Source organism: Rhinopithecus roxellana, chromosome 5, assembly GCF_007565055.1.
Source record: "Rhinopithecus roxellana isolate Shanxi Qingling chromosome 5, ASM756505v1, whole genome shotgun sequence".
In the NCBI taxonomy this organism is placed as follows: domain Eukaryota; kingdom Metazoa; phylum Chordata; class Mammalia; order Primates; family Cercopithecidae; genus Rhinopithecus; species Rhinopithecus roxellana.
The window spans coordinates 82,807,620-82,824,417 of record NC_044553.1 but is presented as its reverse complement, the minus strand read 5'-3'; the positions used below and the strand labels follow the sequence as shown (position 1 = coordinate 82,824,417).

General features: G+C 49.5%; 1 protein-coding gene across 7 annotated transcripts in view; it reads left to right on the top strand.

Annotated features, from left to right (window-relative positions):
* SMOC1 (SPARC related modular calcium binding 1) overlaps positions 1-12,444 on the top strand; it is a 156,978-nt gene extending 144,534 nt beyond the window's left edge. For 2 of the 7 annotated variants that reach the window (XM_010359750.2, XM_010359748.2), the window contains exons 11-13: positions 3,395-3,639; positions 9,779-9,834; positions 10,308-12,444. In XM_010359750.2, coding sequence (XP_010358052.1) covers positions 3,395-3,639; positions 9,779-9,825 — 292 coding nt within the window. In that variant the 3' untranslated portion in view covers positions 9,826-9,834; positions 10,308-12,444. The remainder of the gene's footprint in view (positions 1-3,394; positions 3,640-9,778; positions 9,835-10,307) is intronic. The other 5 variants (XM_010359752.2, XM_030931220.1, XM_010359751.2 and 2 more) reach the window with 3 other exon arrangements.
* The last annotated feature ends 4,354 nt before the right edge of the window (positions 12,445-16,798 follow it).

The following is a 16,798-nucleotide window of genomic DNA, read 5'->3' as shown; positions in this document are numbered from 1 at the left end:
AGTTAACAGAGGCCTCTTGGATCTTCTTTTGCACACACTTACTGCTATGTTAGGACTCCTGCTGGATCTCAGTCTTAGCCAAGAGCTTGTACAAAGCATAGGGGGTACCTGCTGTCAACCTCATCTGTGACTGAAGGCTGCTGCCAGGTCAGAAACTTGATTTACAGAGTTTTTAAATCCATTGCCTTCAATAGTTTTGTTGGAAGTAGGGAAACTATCCCCAAATCTCTCCAGCTGCTGTCTTTTGTCTCACTCCATCTTCTTTAAGCATCTTCTTCTTGGGCCATGGCTAGAGCCTCCATTCCTCTAGATCAAGGGTTTTGTTTGTTTGTTGTCTTTTTTTTTTTTTTTAACCTGAATCCATGGACTTTGAATGGGATTTAGGGAGTCCATTAATCTAAAATCTGCAGACTTCTCTGTGTATGTCCATTTCTCTAGAGAGAGAGCTTGTATCTTCGTGTAGGCTCTCAGACGGTTCACAATCCCTCATGGACTCAAAGCTGAAAATTTCTGCTATTACTGTACTTGGAGTTTGGCCTGGCCAAAGTGTTGAATTCCAAAGATGACCCTAGGGCTACCCAGCTTACAGGTAGAGGTAGGGCTCTCTTTACTTGGGAGTTTGGGGGTTGTTTTGGCAGCCAAAGGAGTTCAGAAGCAGAGAATATCATGCTAGCTGGGAAGGAGGGAGGAAGGCAGCAGGACTCTTGGGCCTCACAGGGCAGGCTGTGGGTCACGGCAGTGTTAGATGGAGCCCAGAGGCACTCCTTGGAGGGGCTCAGAGGATCTCTCCTGAGGAAGTGAACGCTGCACATCTCCACCCTGGCTGGGAGCCAGGCAGGGTGGGGGGCAGCAATCAGAAGTTGTGGCTGCCCTGCACTGGGAGGTCTTGGTGGGAGTGAAGAGAGTCAAAATGTTGTTCTTCTGGCAAGGAGATGTCAAGAAGGGAAAATCAGAAGAAAGGCAGGGAAAGTGGCAGGAGCCAGATGATGGTCACTCTCAAGCATGTAAGGAAACTCTTGGAGGTTGTAAAGTCAGAAGAAGAACTGCTTCTTGCTGCAAAACAGCGCAAAGGAGGGTGGCAGAGCTCTATCAGTGGAGTTGCTGAAAGCTGGACAGGCGGGAGCCCCAGAAACACGTGTTGGAGGGAGCGCGCCTCCCCTGGCAGGGCCTCTGGGTGGGATGACCTCATCCCTTCCCGTCTCAGTGACTGAGGCTTTATTATTCCAGCCTCTAGGTAGACATTACGCTATACTGAGCCTAAAGGTTAGAGGAAGAGCTGCCTTTGCCTTGGAACTCTCATGGCTCCTGGCGAGGGGCTGAGCAGGAAGGTCCCTGACTGCCTCCCCTATTGCCTGAGAGAACTGAGTTCCTTCCTTAGGGGCCTTCTGTCTCTTCCCCGCAGCCTGTGTCTTCCCTGCTATTTGGGGAAAGGCAGAGACAGGCAGGTCACTCCCCTGCCTGCACCAACAGCATTCCAACAGAATTTTCTGCCTTTGCAACTGGTATACACTGCAGGGGCCATCTTAAGAGTGAATATTGCAGGTAAAATAGGGAAAGATGGAAAACCCCAGAATACTGTGTATGCTGGTGGAGACAAAATCTGAGTTTTGCAGTGAATAACTTCATGTCTGTTTCAAAGACCTCCTGAGCCTGGTTTCCATGACAGACTAAGCAGATTTCCTAAGAGTTAGAGGCAGCTGGCAGCTCTCCATGGCTCCCTCACACCTTCCGCCAGGTACTCTCTGAGTTAAATCTATCAGGATGAGGTCCCCTTGGCAGATCCACTAATTGCGTCCTCCTGGAATCAGTCCAGGATGCCCGGAGTACCTGCCCAAGACTGAAATTCACCTAATTAGGAATAGGCATCTAACAAGGATGGATGACTGGCTTCCCCCCCCAATAATGGAACTTCTTTTTCGCTGAACTTGGAGGTTACTTGGGGGGATGGAAGAGGAGGGAGTTTGCTGGCTTGTTCACAGGGGAGGGGTCAGAGATGATCTCCCTTCTGGAAAACTCAGCAAAGCCCAGAGAAGAGAGGGTGGCATGACAAGTGCCTTGATAGCTTTCCCACCAGGAACAGCTTCAGAATGTGCAGACAGGCCTTGGACCCTGGTCTAGGATCCGTGTGGAACAGTGAGCCCTCTGCCCGTCTTTTGACCTCTGGTAGTCATGCACTCTGTCCCAGTGCCCTGCACACTGAGGATGTGAATGTGTGGGACTCCCGACCTCAGCCTTATTCTCCTTCCCCAGGGAAGCTGCATCTGATCACATACACTAGATCACATACACTCAATGTCAAACTCTGGGAACAGGAGCCATGGGGCTCATGGGCTTCCATTCTCCTGGTTAGTGATCCCAGGAAGCCCCTCTATCATAGACCCATTGTTGGCTTTAAAAATTGTAAATAGTAGTTATCACCCTGACTCCTTTTGGGGAGAAAATAGGACACAGTTAAGTAAATAACATAGATAGGTAGGCCATTGCATGCAGTTACACATGTAGATGTAGATGTTGGTCTTGTAACCTGATGAGGGGCTGTGTTAGACGTGCTTGTGACTCTGCATCTGGACACCAGGAAGTGTTCTTGGTGACTCCAGTCCAGCGTTTCTCAGCAGAATCACCTGGTGATGCTGGTGAATATGTGGTTTCCTGGGTCCACCCCAGACCCCCTGACTAAAACTTGCAGCTAGAGAGACTCATCCCCAGTAGGTCCAGGCTTTTCCAGTTTTAGAACTTTTGTTTGTGTCTGTCCCAGTTGCTTTCTTCTCTCAGTTCCCACTGCACGGGGTGTCCAGCAGTGATGGACCATGAGGATCCCATGAACCTCACACCCCACATTTAGTTGTCATGACTGTTTTCACCTTTTTGGCTCTGTCTACTAGAGACAGTGAGCCACCTGAGGCCAGGGGTGCACCCTCCAGGCCCTGGACTGGCACTGGGTGTACAGTGGGTGCTCACAGCCCCTTCCCTACAGTTACATCCACCCCAGGGCACATGTTTACGTGTGATGAGCAGCTGGTCTGCAGTGAGTGCTAGGCAAGGGGAAGGACAGTTTGGATTCCAGCTCTGGTTTATTCAGCGAATTAGATCAAGCCAATTTGTCTTGAGCACCCATTGTGTACAAGAACATTTTTGGCTTTGGTAGAAGGTGAGGCATGTTTGTGTAATAAGGATTACCTACTTGGGGAGCCCTGAGAAAAGAATGGTCCTATCTTGGGATTTGAGTCGGAGAGGATGGCTTGATACCATCACAGGCTGAGCCGCTCTGGGTGGACTTCGGCTTGGAGGAGCCATTTCTACCTGACTTTCTCGGGGGCAGTCGTACCAGGGCTGATGCTTCCTGCAAGATCCTGAGTGGTGGTCTCTGGGGTGGGGGTGTTTGTCCATGGCCCAGGTTCTCAGAGCCCGACCCCAGCCACACCCTGGAGGAGCGGGTGGTGCACTGGTATTTCAGCCAGCTGGACAGCAATAGCAGCAACGACATTAACAAGCGGGAGATGAAGCCCTTCAAGCGCTATGTGAAGAAGAAAGCCAAGCCCAAGAAATGTGCCCGGCGTTTCACCGACTACTGTGACCTGAACAAAGACAAGGTCATTTCACTGCCCGAGCTGAAGGGCTGCCTGGGTGTTAGCAAAGAAGGTGAGTGCTCTCCCCTGTGCTCCTGGCCTTTCAATACTTGCCCCCACCCAGGCATGGGACCAAGGGCTCTCTGATAAATGAGATCCCAGGTACTCCTCTGTTCAACAATTATTTGCTGGGAGTGTGCTATGCTTCATGCTAGATGTTTGAGACAATGGTGGAATTGACTGATAAGGTCCCTATTCTTGCACAGAAAACAGAGCTTAAATAAGCACTCACATGAGCTGTGATTGTGTGATTAAGTGCTGTGAGAGTGTGCTAGGGTGGGCCAGGCTACAGTCACAAGTAGATCCATACATCATTGTCCGACACAGTGGAAAATTTTTCTTTCCCATGTAATAGTTCAGCATGGTCGCAGGTTGTAGTGTGTGTGTGTGTGTGTGTGTGTGTGTGTGTGTGTGTAGGGGAAGGAGTGGGGCAGGGATTGCTCTGTGCACTCACTCTGGCATCCAGGCTGAGAGTGACTCTGCCGTCTTCATCATGTGGTTTCCGAGGTTACTCTGGGGATCATCTCCATCCTCAGTCAACCAGATGGAGTAGACGTGAAGCGGTGCGTGTGAGGGAGTTGTATGGGCCAGCCCTGGAAATGACACACATTCCTGTTCATAATTCGTTGGCCGGAACTCAGTCACTAGGGAAGGGAACCCAGGAAGAGGACAGCGTGAATTCTAGTGAGCACTAATAAGCTCTGTCACAGCAGGGCAAGTGCAGAGCATTGTAGCAACATATATAGGAGCACCCAAGACACTAAGGGACAGACAGCCTTGGAAAAATTTGTGAAGGAAGCAATGCCTAAACCAGGGCTCAGCAAACAATGGCCTAAATGCTCAATCTAGTCTGTGGCCTGTTTTTGTACAGCCTGTGAACTAAGAATGATTTTTGCATTTGTAAAGAGCTATACGTTTTTTTGAAAGAAGAATATATAACAGGGACTGTACATGGCCCACAAAGCCTAAAATATTTACTATCTAGTCTCTTGCAGATAAATTTGCCAACCCATGGTCTAACCCATTACTGGAAACATGAGTAGGAGATGGCCAAGCAGAGAAGTCAGGAGTGGGAAGAGTGTTCTAAGCCGAGGCAAACGAGGAGTGAAGCTCTGGAGGCAAGGAAACAGTTTTCAATGAGCTGAAGGATGTTTGTGTGACCGAAATGAATATTTTAACAGTGATAGGAAGAGCAGGGATGGTGACAAGAAGCAAGGTGAAGTTGGAGAGTTTTTAAATTCAGGTGAAAGAGTTTAGACTTTATAAGGGTAGTGGAAAGCTGTTGAAGGGGTTCAATCAGATAATTGATAGTATTGGTTTTTCTTAAAAAATTATTCTGGTTTCAGGGTGGGACATGTATTGGAAATGAGCAAGACAGGGTCACCCAATAGGAGGCGTGGCACAGTCCAGGCTAGTGTGATGGAGGGCCAAGTTATGAAAATGCAGCAGGGTAAGGGGGATGGAGAGAAGTGGGTGATTGGAGATCAAGCTGGTTTATGGGGCAGAGGTAGGTTTGTTCAGCTGCAGGCAGGGCTGCTTACTGAGATGGGCAACATGGAAGGAAGAGCAGGTTAGGTGTAGAGGGATGTAGAGGGAGCCCAAGTATGGTTTGGACACGTTGAGTTGGATGCATGTGAAGGATGAGTGACTCTGTAATGCCTGTGAAGGGTTTGAAGATGCAGATTTAGGTGATGCTGACTTATCTGAAATGGAAGCTTTGGAAAAGCTGAGATTTCCTAGGGAAAGAGTTTAGCAGAAGACAAAAAGGCATTTTCCTTGTTCCTCAGTTGTCAGAGTAAACCCAAAGAGTAGCATGGGAAATGGATGGGTTCCTATAGGAACCAGGGCTTGGGACCCACCTTCTCCATGGCCGGTTTCTGGCCTTGGTTCTGAGGCTTACTGGTGTGTGACTTCATCACTCTGGGCATGGCTGTCTGATACGGATGCTTCTCTGTTCCCATAGTACTCTGAGTCTCCAGGACTCAGCAATGTTATGGTTCAAACCCTGCCTCTGCCCCGGTCTCGCTCTTTCACCACATGCGGCTTGAGTGTCCCTTATCCGAAATGCTTGGGACCAGAAGTGTTTAGAACTTTTTGAGATTTTGTAAAATTTGCATTGCACTTACTGGTTGAGCATCCCAAATCCACAAAATTTGAAGTACGATATGCTCCAGTGAGCATTTCCTTTGAACATCATGTCAGCACTTAAAAGGTTTTGGATTTTGGAGCATTTTGGATTTCAGTTCAGTACAAATTACTGAACCATTCTGCATTTCAGTTTCTTCACCTGCTTAATGGGAATAATGCTAGAGTCTATCTCGTAGGACTGTTGTGCTGATAAAATGGACAGTGAGTGAAAGCATTTCCTATAGTGCCTGAGAAATTGAAGTATAACTCAATAGAAGTTCAATATTACTATTCTTCTTCATAAGATGATTGCCTCTCTCAGTAGCACTTACCACACTGTGTTGCAGTTTACTCTTCCGATTACCCCTTGAAGCCAAAGGATTCTCTCTCTCAATTCCTAACCTCTAGCACAGTACATGGCACCTGGTAGTTCATTAAGTCCTTGTTAAATGAATGAATAAGTGAAGGAATGAATGGATGAGGGGGTTACCCCTTCCAGTGACATTATGCTCTGACACACTTGGAGTTTGTGGTCCTTTCGCAGAGCACAGGCAGATGGCCAATATTAGGAAAAGATCATCCAGTGTTAATGTAGACCCCAGATATACCAGGGGCACTCCTGGGCTGAGCGATGATGCTCTGTACTGACCCTGCCTTCGGCCCCCTTCCTGGGCTGGTAGTTCTGGTCTGCACAGCACACAGAAGCCAAGCAATGGCTGAGTGTGGTGAGCTCAGGTTCACTGAGCTCAGGGACCCCTCCTAGCCTTCCTCTGAAGCCTTTCCAGCTGACATACAGGACCTGACAGAAGTATCCAGAGAACACTGTGAAGTAAAATATAGATTTAGGGATCCCTGATCACCTGGATGTTCCTCCTCAACCCAGACTCAGCTGCGGACAAGTGTTAGTTTCAGTTATTCTCATAGCTTTGCCCACAGAGGCCCCTACGGTGCTTTGGAGTGCAACTGTCATTCTTCTTGGCCCAATGCACCCTCTTGAACCCCCCACTGCAAAGGTAGGACTGTGGAGACCAGAGAGCTTTGGAATTACTGTTCACCCCTAAACACACTGCCTGATTGAAAGTCTGGCCAGAAAGCCCGTGTCTGTGACATGTCTCTGCATGTATATGCACATGCCTCTTTGTGCATGTCTCCGTGGGTAGGCCTGAGTGTGCATGTCCGTGTCTGTACGAGGTCTACACTTATGTCTTTAAGTATGGCTATGTGTGTATGTCTGTACATATGTGTGCATGCATTGTGTATATGTCTGTGTATGTGCATGTGTCTGCATATGTGTGTGTTTGTGTGTGATGGAGTGAGGGAGAGTAGAACATTGAGATAAGAGGAAGAGGGTATGTAGGATTAATCAATGGGGTGGGGTGAAGTGGAGGCTGAGTAGACTTAAAGCCTATGCAGAGGCAGAAAGGATTCCTGTGTCCCCACTCTCCATTTCAACACACACCACAGGACACACTGCTCTGGAGTCATGTAGCCCAGAGCTAGAAGGCTCTATGGGTCCTCTAGTCAATTTTTCAGTCTAGGAGTTAAGGTTAGCCCAGAGAGGGGTAGCAGTTTGCTCAAGGGTACATGTGAGGTACCACCACTGCTGGAGCTTAGTCCATCCTCAGGATTCCTGGGCCAGACTGCTGTCCCCTCCAGGAGAAGGACCCCAGTGTGTTTGAAGATGTTGCCTTGTGTTAGCAGGCCAGTCTTGGTTGCCTGGTGAAGCCAAGGGAGTGGCCAGTGGGGGAGTCTGGGGAAGTGGGGGAGCAGACCAGCCTGGGGGCAGTGTGGGCAGGAGTAGAGGTGTTGCAGGGGATGAGGGTGCCACCAACAACCTGAGCTGGGAAGCCCAGTTTCCAGGCAGGCAGTGCCTGTGGGATGACACTACTGAGAGGCCCAGGAGCCGTGTGGGATACCATGACTGGCACAAGTTGGGGCTGGAGTAAGAGCAGAGGCCCTGAAGTCAGATGGGCCTGGCTTGATTTTAATCCCAGCTCTGCCACTTACCGGATCTGTAATCCTTGGCAAGTTACCTAAACTCTCTAAGCCTCCTTTTCCCCATTTGCAAAGTGGAGATGATAGTACCTACCACAACGATTTGGTGAGGATGTAACCAGATAATGCGTGTGAAGAACTTAGCGCGATACCTGGTACATAGCGAAGGCACAAAAGAAATTGGTAGCGGTAGAGGAACATGTCCAGGGAGTGAAGACGTGACTTTCAGAACTGCCCCCTCCATCCCTCTGCTCCGTTGGGTGGCAGAAAAGCCCCTGTGGTCGATGGTGTGCAGCGGCTCAGGAGCAGAGCCTATGCATTGGTCATCCATCCCGTGTTGTGCGGTGCCCTCTGGTGGGCTCTGAGGGGCTTGCATGCTAGGTGAGGGCAGAAGCTGGCTGGGGGAAGGATGCAGAGTTTGAGGACCACTAGAGTTTTGGGTCCAAGGGACTGAATTTTTGGAAATTCCACTTGAACACAGATATTTTACCAACCAGACTCCTCGCTGAGAGCTGAATTCTCTGATAACATGCCTCTTTCTTCACTTTCCCAATTTATAAAGCACCTTCACTGGGATCATTGTCACCGCCCTGTGAGGCAGGTGGGGTGGGGTCTAGTGCCTCCTTTTCTCAGAACTATCAGTTCTTCTTTTGCCTTGTCTGAGGATGCCACCTGCCTGGGGCTCAGGCTTCTTCTCTCTCATCCTCCCTGGTGGCTCAGAGCATCATTCTGGAGGTGGCTAGCTAGGTTGGAATTCGCTTTGCCACGTGGAAGCTGTGCCATCCTGGGTGGGTTGCTTCATATCTCCAAGCCTCAGTTTCATCATCCTAAGATGGAGATAATTGTATCACTCTCAAATAAAGTCGTTCTGAGGATTAACTGATAGGACTTAAGTAACAGGATTAGCACGTGAGCCTCCATGAAGAAGAGCTGGTTACAGCTAGCTGTCCATTTTGCTTCACACGTCTCAGCCTGGTGAGCAGGAGTGCTGTGCACTTCCTTTTTAGATGTGCTGACTTTTCTACTCAGCAAGGAGAGAAGCGGCTGCTGGAGGGAGCGGAGGAAAGGTGGGATTTGAAGTCAGCAGCCTGGTTCTGCCACTTCCAACCTGCCTGCCTTGGGGCTGTCACCTTCTTTCAGAGTTTGTGTCCTCCTCTGTAAAATTGGATAAACCGCTATCCACCCCGGTATCTACCCCACGCCCACTCCACCCCATGTCCACGCTCTCTTTCTCTAGTTGTAAGGAATATTGGCGTAACCCAGGGGATGTGGAGCTGTGGCTCACATGACCAGTGGGTGGGCTTGGGTTCTGCAGCACTGTACACTCCTCAAAGTCCTTTCTCCTCCTCCATGAATTCAGTGGATCCTCCAGGCAATTCTGTGAGGGAGGCAGAGCAGAAGCCGTGCAGCTGTGGTTCTAGCTCCCAAGTTCTAGACCAATCCAGAGAGGTTTAGGGGCGTACACAGAGTCACGTGGCCCTAAGCATCTCAGGGCGGGCCCAGCTCTTGATGTGCTTGCCCCATCTCCCTGCTCCTCTACAGGAAACCAGGTCCTGCTGGAGCAGGCATGGAAGTTTCCACAATGGCTCAGCCCCCCGTGGGGAGAGGTGGGTGTCAGCAGAATGAGCCTGGGACTTTGTGTAAGTCACTCATCTGCTCCGAGCCAATGCTGGATTCCTTCTACCTCCGACATTCTGTGACTTGGGGAACCAAGACCTGGGACGGTTCTGCCCAGGTGCATCAGCACCAGAGCCCTTCTTAGTGGATAGCTGAGGGATTGCAAAGAGGTGCCCAGCAGGAGCCAGGCCTTATGGGAAAGGGACATTGCCTGAAGGCGTTGGCCAGTAATAAGTTCACCTGGGCCATAGACACCCACAGAGCAAAAAGCAGGGCCAAACAAACTCTTTGCTCTTTCCCAAGTTTGCTCTTTATTCTGGGGGCCAGAGGGGACAGGGAGCCAGGATACGGGAGAAGGTGCCAGTTCTCTGGGTCAAGGCCACTCAGTGTCACATGTTCCTGGTTTGTTGCAGATGGTAGCCTTGGTACAGTTTCCCCCAGGGAGAACGAGCAGGCATGAACCCGCTCAGTAAGTTGCCCCTTTCTGGGCTCGCCAGGGGTGGAGGGATTGGCCAGGTGATTTAGGCTCCCATTTTCAAGTTGTTTGCTGAGGACACGGGAGAAATATTGGGTCAGTGCCCAGGGGATTCTGCCATCCCCACCTGTAAACAAACCCCTGCCGTTTCCACCCCAGCCCCAGGCTGAAAGTCTGGCATGTGAGAGTAGTGTGATTTGAACAGAGTGCACACCCTGCAACCCACACTTCCTAGACAAAGCCTCGTTCTCTCCAATGCCAGACTTATTTCGGTTGCCATGGTGGTACCTCAAAGTGGCAAAGGACAGGCTGGTAAAAGATGCTCATCTGCAAGTCCAGGTGACCTGTGCCCTACCTAGCCTCAGAGCTGACAGCAGGTGGAGAAGCTGCACTTGTGGGGAAATTGATGGACATAGTTGGATTTCTCACAATGTTTTTGTTTTTTGCATTCTCCTTCCTCCTCTCAGTAGGACGCCTGGTCTAAGGAGCAGAAAGCCCAAGAGCAGGTGGAGAGTCCAGGGAGGCAGGATGGACCACCAGACACCTAACCTTCAGCATTGCCCATGGCCTGGCCACATCCCATGTAACATAAGTGGTGCCCACCATGTTTGCACTTTTAATAACTCTTATTTGCGTGTTGTGTTTTTGGTTTCATTTTAAAACACCAATATCTAATACCACAGTGGGAAAAGGAAAGGGAAGAAAGACTTTATTCTCTCTCTTATTGTAAGTTTTTGGATCTGCTACTGACAACTTTTAGGGGTTTTGGGGGGGTGGGGGAGGGTGGTGTTGGGGCTGAGAAGAAAGAGATTTATGTGCTGTATATAAATATATATGTAAATTGTACAGTTCTTTTGTACAGGCATTGGCATTGCTGTTTGTTTATTTCTCTTCCTCTCCCTGCTGGGGGTGGTGGGCGCTCTGGACACATAGTCCAGCTTTCTAAAACCCAGGAATCTATCCTGGGCCTACTAAACTTCTGTTTGGAGACTGACCTTTGTGTATAAAGACGGGAGTCCTGCAATCGTACTGTGGACTCCACGAGTTCTCTTCTGGTGGGAGGACTATATTGCCCCGTGCCATTAGTTGTCAAAATTGACAAGTCACTTGTCTCTGGGCCTTGTCCAGGGAGGTTGGGCTAAGGAGAGATGGAAACTGCCCTTGGAGAGGAAGGGAGTCCAGATCCCATGGATAGCCCACACAGGTACCGACTCTCACAGAGTCCATACGTTCCTGCTCTCCAGATCCCCAGAGGGCCCAGCGTTGGTGGATACACCAGTATCTTACTGACCCTCTGAGCAAATTATCCACAAAGAATTGGCATTACGCCACTCAAAACGTTTTCATCCATGCTTAGCATCTACTCTGTATAAAGCATAAGAGGGGAGGCAAAGAAGAAAAAGACACACAACAGGACCTTTTAAAAAGTAAGTGTTTAATATCTAAGCAGGGGAGGGGACAGGACAGAATGCCTACACTGAGGGATGTGGCACCAACAGGGAAACTCTTCACCTCCCTGCAGACCTACCAGTGAGGCTCCCAGAGACGCAGCTGTCTCAGTGCTAGGGGCAGATTGGGTATGACCTCTCCTCTCCTCCATCTCCTGCTGTTGTCCCAGTGACTGTCACAGGCCTGGGTGGGTGGGTTGGGGGAGGTGCCAGTCACCTTGTTGGTAACACTAAAGTTGTTTTGTTGGTTTTTTAAAAACCCAGTACTGAGGTTCTTCCTGTTCCTTCAAGTTTTCTTACGGGCTTCCAGGCTTTAAGCTAATTCCAGAAGTAAAACTGATGTTGGGTGTCCTATTCTGCCTCCCTCAGAAGGGCCGGGGTGATAACCCGGCTACGGGGAAATCCTGGCCCAGCTTTCCACAGGCATCGCAGGCATCTTCCCGGGATTGCAGGATGGGCTGCCCAGCCTTCTGGTCCGAGGCGCAGCTCCCTCTGCCCAGGTGCTGTGCCTATTCGTGTGGCCTTCAGGCAGAGCAGCAAGTGACCCTTAGTGCCCCTTCCCATAAGCAGCTGTGGTGGCAGTGAGGAAGGTTGGGTAGCCCTGGACTGGTGCCCTCCTCGGATCACCCTTGCAAATCTGGCCTCATCTTGTATTTCAACCCAACATCCCTATAAGTACCTCCACCTTGGCAGACAGTGTATCCCGTTCCAGGTCTGGAAGGCATTGGCACCACAAGCCACTGTCCCTGTGGGAGGAACTTTCTCGGGACAGGATCTGATGGGGTCTTGGGCTAAAGGAGGTCCCTGCTGTCCTGGAGACAGTCCTAGAGGTTGTCTCAGGAATGACTGGTGGCCCCATCCCAATGTGGAAAGGTGGGAAGGAAGTCTTCTCCCGTTAGCCCCAGTGAGAGAACTCAACCTGCTGGAGCTGAGTGGGCCTTGCATGAGACCCTGGCCCCACTTTCAGGCCTGGAGGAAGCATGTGCACGTGGAGACGGTGCCTGCCTGTAGATGTTTGGATCTTCGAGATCTCCCCAGGCATCTTGTCTCCCACAGGATCATGTGTGTAGGCAGTGTTGTGTGGTTTTCCTTTGTGAAGGAGAGAGGGAAACTATTTGTAGCTTGTTTTATAAAAAATAAAAATGGATAAACCTTGGTGGCTGTTGCCTCTTTCTTTGGGTGGCTTCCTTTAATGAAAAGGTTTTACTTCCTAGAAAGCTGAGTTCATTTCCCTGGCCTGGGTGCTCTCCACTTCCATCCAAGGACATCTGAGTGAGGTGCTGCCAATGATGAACCTAGGAGGGGACCCGGAAGTGGCCACTGGGCGGTACTGCACTTAGAGAGGGGACTCCCTTGCTGACAGTGTTTGTGCACTCTCTGTAATTGTTCCTCTTACCTCCACCCTCATGGGATGCCCCTCTCTGACTGCCATTCCCTTCTTCTCACTGGAATGTAGGGAATGTTGCTGGCAGAACTTTGGGGGCAGGGCTGGGGGAGGAGCCTATTCCATGGCTTCAGGCTGTTGAAAGTGAGTGCATTGCCATCATTCAGAAGACAAGACCCCAGACTGAGAGGTAGCCATAGATGGCGAGCAGACTCCCAGTGGAGTTTTTCAGTCTGTGCCCCAGTTTTGTGGGGTATCTGTTCTGGCTGAGGCTGCAGGTCTGGTTTGCAGAGCTGGAGAACTCCCGAACAAGGATTGGCAGCAGGGGTGGAGGCTCTAGGTTTTCTCCTGCATGACCAGCCTCTTTGCCTTTTTCCCTCTCTGGACACACAGTTGTCCCTGGAAATGACCTCCTTAACCACCCCTTTGAGAACCTTCTCCAGATACCTTGTGCCACACTCTGCCCCCTTGTCTTTGCAGGTGAACAGAAGACAATTCCCCTTGTAAAACTCTCCTCCAGCCTTTTCTCTAGTTAAGCTTTCTTGGGACAGAGTCTACGCCCTGAATGTGGTCACACAGGCCCCTCCTCGTCCAGGGCTGGTCCTTTGTTGCAGCTCAGAAAAGAGGACAGGTGGTTCACGGCACGCTTACCATGTGCCAGACATTGCCTGCTGCATATACAGGCCCTGTCATATGTGTGTAATACCACAACCCAGTGACTCTTGTTCCTGTTTCTCAAGTGTGGACCCAGACTCAAGAGTTCAGTGACTTGCTGGGGTCACCCAACTGGAAAGGCGGAGCGGGAATTATGCTTAGATTTTCTGACTCCAGGCCTGGAGCTCTGCCTACTCCTCGGCTACCTTCCTTGAAGGGTTAGAACTGCAACCGTCTCCTTCCTGTCCAGCTTGGGCCCTGGTGGGAGTTCCATCCAGCAGTAAGTGCATTTTTTCCCCAGAACAGTTAAGGTCTTATTAAAAGCCACCACTTTGCTGAAGCCTGTACAGGCTTTGGGGATTTGGGGAAGAGAAATAAGGCAGGCACTTGTTCCTGCAGGGAGGTACTTATCCCTCACTGGGAGCTTTGGGGTTGACCTTGCCTCCAGCAGAGATCACCAGCCTGGCATGGGAAGGGGCAGGTCTGAGCTCACACTTGACTGCAGGGCAAGCTGCAGGCCCCTTCTGCCTTCCCCTGCATTCACAAGGACAGTAGGACCAAGAGTCAAGGAAAAGTGCAAAATAGATCTATCCTGTTTCTTCCTCCACCTGGAGATTCGTGAGCTATGCTTAGCCTCTGTGGGGTGGGGAAGACTGGGGACATTTTTAGTCAGGATGCTGAGAAGTAATTTCCGCTGGGGCCGGGCATCTTTTCAGGGGTGCTGTGATGCCAACAAAAAAGGGGCCCCAGGCCCATCCTTATTCCTGGTCCCCAAAAGGATCCAAGTGGGATGGGAAGCTGGTAGCACCAACCTCCTTGTAGATTAACAACAACAACAAAACACCAAAAAATAAAAAAAGCAAAACAACAACAAAACCAAAAACTAAAAAACCAAACAAAAACTAAAACAAAAAAATACCTAGATCGCCAGGCTGTTCATCTGGCCATTTACTCCCAAGTTCCTGAATGACCTGCAAGGCCACGGTTGTGCCCACCGAGGAGGCTGAAGACTTCCCAGGCACCCTGACCTTCTGGTCTGTGGCGTTAGGCCTTTTTCTACTACACAGGTGGAAATAGGTGAAGCTTGATCTTTTCATGCAGCTCTGCCGAATCAAGCTCTCAACCCTAGGATCTGGATCAACATTCCACTTTGTGTGCCTTTCATGAGTTGATAAGGATAAGGGCCATTACCTTGGTTCCATGCCTGCCTACTCCTGCAAGTGTCTGTGCTACTTATGGGACACAAGTCTCTCTTGTCATTTTTTGTCAAGTCTTGGTGGGGCGCTCTGGCCAAGTCCTTCTATTCTTCTACGCCACCTGTAGATGGCTGCTCCCTCTCCCGCTCTGCACTGTCCCTTTTTCCTCTGTCAGGATGCACTCTGTGAAGGCTGTCTTGCCCGTATCCTCCTAGCCAGAGCACTAACTCTAGCTACTGGTCGATGGTCCTGTATGTGGCACCCCAGACCAGACCTGTCTACAAGTTCAGGGCAACCCTGAGAATTCACACACTTGATGGTCACATACACTGCATACTTGGATGTGGTCTCTCCACACGATGATGGACACGTTGCTCAACTGCTTATAAGACTCAGTCAGGAGAGACCAGTATAAGCCACAGTAAATACACCCTTCCCAACCTCTGGCTCAAATCAGAAAGGTGTTTTTCTCACTGCTGCAACACAGCAGTGAGATGAGGGTAATGTACTCAGCGCCGTGCCTGGTACAAAGCTGCAGCTCACTATCTGTCAGTCATCTTCCTCCTCCTCCTCCTCCTTTTTATCATCAGTGAGTGTTGGCACTGGGAGGAGCCTGAACAATCACCTATTCTAATGGTTATACATGAAAAATCTAAAATCTCTATAGATAGGTGAAGTGGTCATCTCCAGGTCAAACACTTAGCTTGTGATGGAACCAGAATTAGAATTCACTTCTGTCAACTCCTAATTTAGCATTCTTTTTTTTTTTTTTTTTTTTTTTTTTTGAGATGGAGTCTTGCTCATCGTCCAGTCTTGCTCATCGCTGGGATTACAGGCGTGAGCCACCGCGCCCAGCCTAGCATTCTTAATAGCGATTATTTTGCTACACATTTAAAGAGGCATATAGCATATATAAATGAAAAATTCCATTAAATTATGGAAAAAAGTGTGTCTACTGAGATGTTGAGTAGCTCACTGTATCAGATTCTAAAAAGTGAGTTGTTTAGGGAAAGGTATAATGAAATATACCTGATAAGGCAGTGAAATGAGGTAGAGAGAGCCTGATGGGATGCACATGCCATTGCAAAAAGCATTATGATGCAGGCTGCATGATGGAGCTGTAACTTCCAGAGGAAAGCTAGAAATGGAGGAACGGATTAATAGCAGCAAAATCACACGGTCTGGCAGGAAAGGCAGGGCCACTGGAGAGAGCACCTACTACAGGAGTCTTCAGCCTGGTTTTGCTATGAACTAGCTCTGTGTCCTTGAGCCATTGGCTTCACCTCTCTGGGTCTCCTCAGTGTTTTTGCCCTGGAGTTCTCACTGTATGTCAGACATTTTGCTAAGCCTGCTACCTCATGAAATCATTGCAACAACTCCATATGGTGTGCAGAAATCTCCTGCCTGCCCCTCTGGAGCCATTCTTTCCCCCATTCTTCACCTGCTGTTGCTCTGCCCGGGGGACTAACTTTTATGCATGGCATCAATGGAGTTCTTGTGCTCTCTGGATGACCAGGAGTCCAGTGGGAGATGGGAGAGTGGGAGGGGAGGGAAGACAGGGTGTTATTCCTTGTAAGGTTGCCTTGAGCTGGCTGTGTTTTTTGACTGAAAGATATCACTCCTTTCTAAGAGGCCTATCTACCTGATTCTCTCTCCTTCTCAGTTCCTGAAACCTCTCCTCCCCTGCCACTTGGGCCTAGGAGGAAGCAAACTCGTAAAGTGGATCTCTGGGTTTGGGTTGGTCATGAGCAGCTCAAGGATAACTTCCTTGATGAGGGCAAATAGGACCCAGGTAGTTCACAGTAAACGGTGGCATCATGAAGACTCAAATTATCACTGAATGGGGTAGTGAATAAAGTGGAGGGCAAGGTGCTGGGAGATCAAGCAGTTCTAATACTTTGTTACTAGGGCAACTGCGGTATTTTCAAAAATTATGGCATCACCTGATTCTTTGCATGACCCTAGAGAACATACATGGGGAAAAAGACAAATTAAAAGCTATGACTATGCACAGGGAGAACTGGAAGTCCTCCCAGGAAACTTTAAAGGAGTCCCTCCTCTCCTACAGCTGCAGGGACCATAGGGATATGGACCAAACCCAAGTTGCAGCACTAATTAAATGCCAGACCCCATCAGGACTCTTCAGGACACGAGCAGGGAAGGAGTAACACCAAATAACATATGACTTAACCTACCCGTGTAGAACTGGGTACCTTTCCCAATAAATTATATAATTGAACTTGCTCAGAAATATTCCATTATAAAATGGAAATCGT